The sequence below is a fragment of the Coregonus lavaretus genome (assembly GCF_964263955.1).
Source record: "Coregonus lavaretus genome assembly, chromosome: 22".
Taxonomy (NCBI): Eukaryota; Metazoa; Chordata; class Actinopteri; order Salmoniformes; family Salmonidae; genus Coregonus; species Coregonus lavaretus.
The window spans coordinates 3,859,375-3,865,040 of NC_140009.1; the positions used below are offsets into that span (position 1 = coordinate 3,859,375).

At 43.0% G+C, this 5,666-nt stretch overlaps 1 protein-coding gene across 1 annotated transcript in view; it reads left to right on the plus strand.

Annotated features, from left to right (window-relative positions):
• Positions 1 to 4,767: 4,767 nt before the first annotated feature.
• The window catches only part of lama5 (laminin, alpha 5), a gene marked incomplete at its 5' end in the record, with an annotated part of 129,042 nt that continues 128,143 nt past the window's right edge, over positions 4,768 to 5,666 (plus strand). The window contains one exon of the mRNA XM_084186664.1: positions 4,768 to 5,218. Coding sequence (XP_084042790.1) covers positions 4,768 to 5,218 — 451 coding nt within the window. The remainder of the gene's footprint in view (positions 5,219 to 5,666) is intronic.

Below are 5,666 nucleotides of genomic sequence, written 5' to 3' on the forward strand. Positions count from 1 at the left end.
CTAAAAGCATTGCTCAAACTCCCTTAACAGTCCCGTTATTTTATCTTTGAACCGCTTCATGTCTGCCACATGTTGGGTCGCGCACACATTTTTCAGACAGGGGAAGTGAGCTGCATCACCACCGGCGAGTTGCGTCTCCCACAATGACAGCTTCAACTTGAAAGAACGTATGCTGTCATAATACTGCGTGGCAACTTTGTTGTGCCCTTGCAGCTGTTTGTTCAAGTTATTCAGGTGCTCTGTAACATCCACCATAAATGCAAGGTCCTGCATCCATTCTGCGGAATTAAATTCTAACACTGGTTTGCCCTTTTCTTCCATGAACTGTTCAATTTCTTCTCGTAAATCAAAGAAACGCCTCAGCACAGCACCTCGGCTTAACCATCTTACCTCAGTGTGGTATGGCAGGCCATAGATGTGGTCTTTCTCTCTGAGAAGGCTGTCAAACTGACGGTGATTCAGGCTTCTGGATCGGATTAAATTAACAGTTTGGATGACCACCTTCATGACGTTATCCATCTTTAATGACTTGCAACACAAAGCCTCCTGGTGCAAAATACAGTGAAAAGTCCAAAAATCACGTCCTCCATTTGCAGATTGCACTTTCTCTCTGAACTTTGTCACAACGCCTGCTTTTTTCCCGATCATTGAGGGCGCACCATCTGTAGCCAGGCTGACAGCGCGGGACCAGTCCACTCCGACCCTGTCCAGCGCGCCAACGAGTGCGGTAAAAATATCAGCTGCTGTCGTTGTATCTGTCATCGGCACCAACTCCACGAACTCCTCGGTGACGGTCAATGTGTCATCAACTCCGCGGATGAAAATGGCCAGTTGTGCAACATCTGTAATGTCCGTGCTTTCATCAATTGCAACCGAAAACGCAATAAATGACTTTACTTTTTGCTTCAACTGGCTGTCCAAATCCACTGAAAGATCGGAAATCCTGTCTGCAACTGTGTTTCTTGTCAGGCTGATATTTGCAAAAGCCTGGTGCTTTTCAGGGCACACAATCTCTGCTGCCTTCATCATGCATGTTTTTACAAATTCACCCTCACTAAATGGTTTTGAAGCCACTGCGATTTCATTAGCAATGAGGTAGCTAGCTTTCACTGCAGCGTCACTGATGTCTCGGCTGTGAGTAAACACAGACTGCTGTTTCTTCAGACCCACCAACAGTTCATTCACCTTCTCTCTTCTCCGCTGTCCTTGAAAGTTGTCATATTTGTCGGCATGAAGACTCACAAAGTGGCGACGAAGGTTATATTCTTTCAGCACTGCAACATGCTGTGAACACACCAAACATACAGCTTTCCCATTCAATTCCGTGAATAAATAGAAGGATGACAATTTTTCTTGGAACACTCTGCACTCTGTGTCCACTTTTCTCTTTTTTGACAGAGACATATTGGGGCAATGAGGGTGCCAAAGCACATAATGTTAAAAGTAGAAGCCGTAATAAATATCGCGGGCAAAACAAAGTAGCTCATCCGGACTGGCTGCACTTGCTTGACCTATTTGCTCTGCCCCGGTATAAACAGTTTGCTTGCTTAACACAATTGCTATTGCGCCATCCAGTGGACACAATTGGAACAGCAGTTTCTTTTATTGAAAAATTGCAGCTCATTTTTATACTTTACAAAATCATCTCGCGGGCCGGATTAAACCCGTTTGCGGGCCTGATCCGGCCCGCGGTCCGGACGTTTGACACCCCTGATCTATACCTTTCAGTGCCAATATGACTGTGATGACAATTTGTAAGTCACTCTGGATAAAGAGAGTCTGCTAAATGACGAAAATGTAAATGTAAATGTAGAGTAAATGTAGATTTAAAATATTATCACTCTTATCCATAATAATTTCATCATATTTTAAATTGTCAAACGGCAGTCAAGCACTGATCATCATGTCACCAGAATAAGACCCTCAACATTTATCGGAAAGGAGCATCAAGCTCGTAGTGTGACTTTCATCACCCTGTGAAGTTCATCATCATTAATTTAATCTGTAGCCTAATGAACTGCATGGTTTCCCGAGTCGTAGTGGGAGGACCACACACCATATAATCGCGCGACTCCCAAGTTTACTTTGATATGATGGTTTTTATGATTATGATGGGTTTCCACTGCTATTTCTCGCATAATTAATTTTACAGACACAAAAAGATCCCACCATGTCGAACTAAAAAAAATGATCTGTCTGCATTTATAAAATTGTACCGAAACTTCCTGTTTCTGTCACAGCTTTCGTGATTTTTTTTTATATGCCATGACTTTACTCGCATAAAAAGTGTGGATGGGAACGTGGTTACTGATGTCAATCTGCACAGTCATTTTTCATACTTTGGTCATCATACTTTGATCTGGTTTCATCCAAATATCATTAAATGTCATGAAAAACATGATCTTGACTGTTCATGACCTTTAATCTCCGAAACCCAGAACTAAAACCCCCCGTTTTTCACTCCTCTTTTAGAAGGGCCTCTGCTTTATCTTCACCAATAGGTGGCACTCCTTGTCTTCATCAAGGAACCAAAATGTTAAGAAGCCGTCTGCACTCTTTTAAGGTCCTTTCTACTGAATAGTGTCAAAATAACAACACTGGAAGAGATAGAGACCCGCAAACTGTCGAAAAAAAACACACAAAAAAAACATCCAAAACTGAGGCTTGAATGCAAAATAAAGATGTTTATTACAACATCATGGTGCCCCAAAAAATCACAATGCAAGAAAGTGCATAAATGAAAGGTGAAAATGTTTTGGCCTCAGGCCGTCCTTAGTGTAAAATGTAGATCCTCCACTCTATTCTACTAGGTATTGATTTATCGATTTTCTGACGTTTTCTTTCTTGATCATGTGACATATGCAATTACTCTTCAAATATAAGCCAGGTGTGTGTGTGTGTGTGTAAATGTACAGTATTCAATATTACTCCATTTTTTATTAATTTGAAATGTAATTGAAAAGGTTGAGAAAGAATGTCAGTATTTAGTTAGTCTCCCGGCAGCCATCTTTCCAAACCTCATTAACTCGACTAGTGAATTCCAGAGTGCTAACTGCTAATTTAACCATCCTGAACAGCTGTTTTGAGGCTCATTCTCATGGTGTGGCCTAACTAATGTTCAGGCTGTGTTAAGATAACAGGTTGTCTCTGTGGAGAGTATATAGACAGTCATCACTGTAAATACAGACCGCTACGTGGTCCTGAGTGAGTCCCCAAAGCTAATAGCAGACTGTTTTAAAGACTGCTTTTTTTAAAAATCTCTCTCTCTCTCTCTCTCTCTCTCTCTCTCTCTCTCTCTCTCTCTCTCTCTCTCTCTCTCTCTCTCTCTCTCGCTCTGTCTCTGTCTCTGTCTCTGTCTCTGTCTCTGTCTCAATTCAATTTCAATTCAATTTCAATTCAATTTCAATTTAAGGGCTTTATTGGCATGGGAAACGTATGTTAACATTGCCAAAGCAAGTGAAGTAGATTATAAACAAAAGTGAAATAAACAATAAATATTAACAGTAAACATTACACTCAGAAGTTTCAAAAGAATCAAGACATTTCAAATGTCATATTATGTCTATATACAGTGTTGTAACAATCTCTCTCTCTCTGTCTCTCTGTCTCTCTCTCTCTCTCTGTCTCTCTCTCTCTCTCTCTCTCTCTCTCTCTCTCTCTCTCTCTCTCTCTCTCTCTCTCTCTCTCTCTCTCTCTCTCTCTCTCTCTCTCTCTCTCTCTCTCTCTCTCTCTCTCTCTCTCTCTCTCTCTCTCTCTCTCTCTCTCTCAATTCGCTTTATTGGCATGACGTAACAATGTACATATTGCCAAAGCTTACTTTGGATATTTACAATATGAACATAATTAAAATAATATTAATAAATATTGTCAACGGGACAACAGTAAACAACAATAACCAAGGGTCAAAATAACCATTGAACAATAACAATATAGATGACATGTGCAGGTTGGTTGGTCTGTCAGACACTGTCCCTCATCTTATGGCAGAGATCTCTCTCTCTCTCTCTCTCTCTCTCTCTCTCTCTCTCTCTCTCTCTCTCTCGCTCTCTCTCTCTCTCTCTCTCTCTCTCTCTCTCTCTCCCCTCTCTCTCTCTCTCTCTCTCTCTCTCTCTCTCTCTCTCTCTCTCTCTCTCTCTCTCTCTGGTGAAATGAAATACCTTAACTTTGTGAAGCTCTTCATTACGGAGTATTCTGATTACAGTCTCTGAAGGGTTCAGCTCTCATGGGCTACAGGTCTCTGAAGGGTTCAGCTCTCATGGCCTCCTGCATGGGCTACAGGTCTCTGAAGGGTTCAGCTCTCATCATGGCCTCCTGCATGGGCTACAGGTCTCTGAAGGGTTCAGCTCTCATGGCCTCCTGCATGGGCTACAGGTCTCTGAAGGGTTCAGCTCTCATGGCCTCCTGCATGGGCTACAGGTCTCTGAAGGGTTCAGCTCTCATCATGGCCTCCTGCATGGGCTACAGGTATCTAAAGGGTTCAGCTCTCATGGCCTCCTGCATGGGCTACAGGTCTCTGAAGGGTTCAGCTCTCATCATGGCCTCCTGCATGGGCTACAGGTCTCTGAAGGGTTCAGCTCTCATGGCCTCCTGCATGTGCTACAGGTCTCTGAAGGGTTCAGCTCTCATCATGACCTCCTGCATGGGCTACAGGTCTCTGAAGGGTTCAGCTCTCATCATGACCTCCTGCATGGGCTACAGGTCTCTGAAGGGTTCAGCTCTCATCATTACCTCCTGCATGGCTACAGGTCTCTGAAGGGTTCAGCTCTCATGGCCTCCTGCATGGGCTACAGGTCTCTGAAGGGTTCAGCTCTCATGGCCTCCTGCATGGGCTACAGGTCTCTGAAGGGTTCAGCTCTCATCATGGCCTCCTGCATGGGCTACAGGTATCTAAAGGGTTCAGCTCTCATGGCCTCCTGCATGGGCTACAGGTCTCTGAAGGGTTCAGCTCTCATCATGGCCTCCTGCATGGGCTACAGGTCTCTGAAGGGTTCAGCTCTCATGGCCTCCTGCATGTGCTACAGGTCTCTGAAGGGTTCAGCTCTCATCATGACCTCCTGCATGGGCTACAGGTCTCTGAAGGGTTCAGCTCTCATCATGACCTCCTGCATGGGCTACAGGTCTCTGAAGGGTTCAGCTCTCATCATTACCTCCTGCATGGGCTACAGGTCTCTGAAGGGTTCACAGGACCAGCAGTCTCATGTTGCCGTCTTCTATTCAGGTGAGAAAGGTGGAAATCAAGGTTCCATACCAGAGAAATAAACAAGTGGCCACCACTGGCCATGTTTTCCTTATGTTAAGGCACTGGCATGAAGCAACCTTTAAAACGCATTTGTTACATTATTATTTCACCTCTATTTACCAATCTATTTCAACCTTTAAAGCTCATTTGTTAAATTATTATTTCACCTCTATTTACCAATCTATTTCAACCTTTAAAACTCATTTGTTAAATTACTATTTCACCTCTATTTACCAATCTATTTCAACCTTTAAAACTCATTTGTTAAATTACTATTTCACCTCTATTTACCAATCTATTTCAACCTTTAAAACTCATTTGTTAAATTATTATTTCACCTCTATTTACTATCTATTTATACTCTATTTCAGTCAAAGCAGGGGCCTCAGCACAGAGCATGGCATGGTATACTAGAGTCCGTAAATAC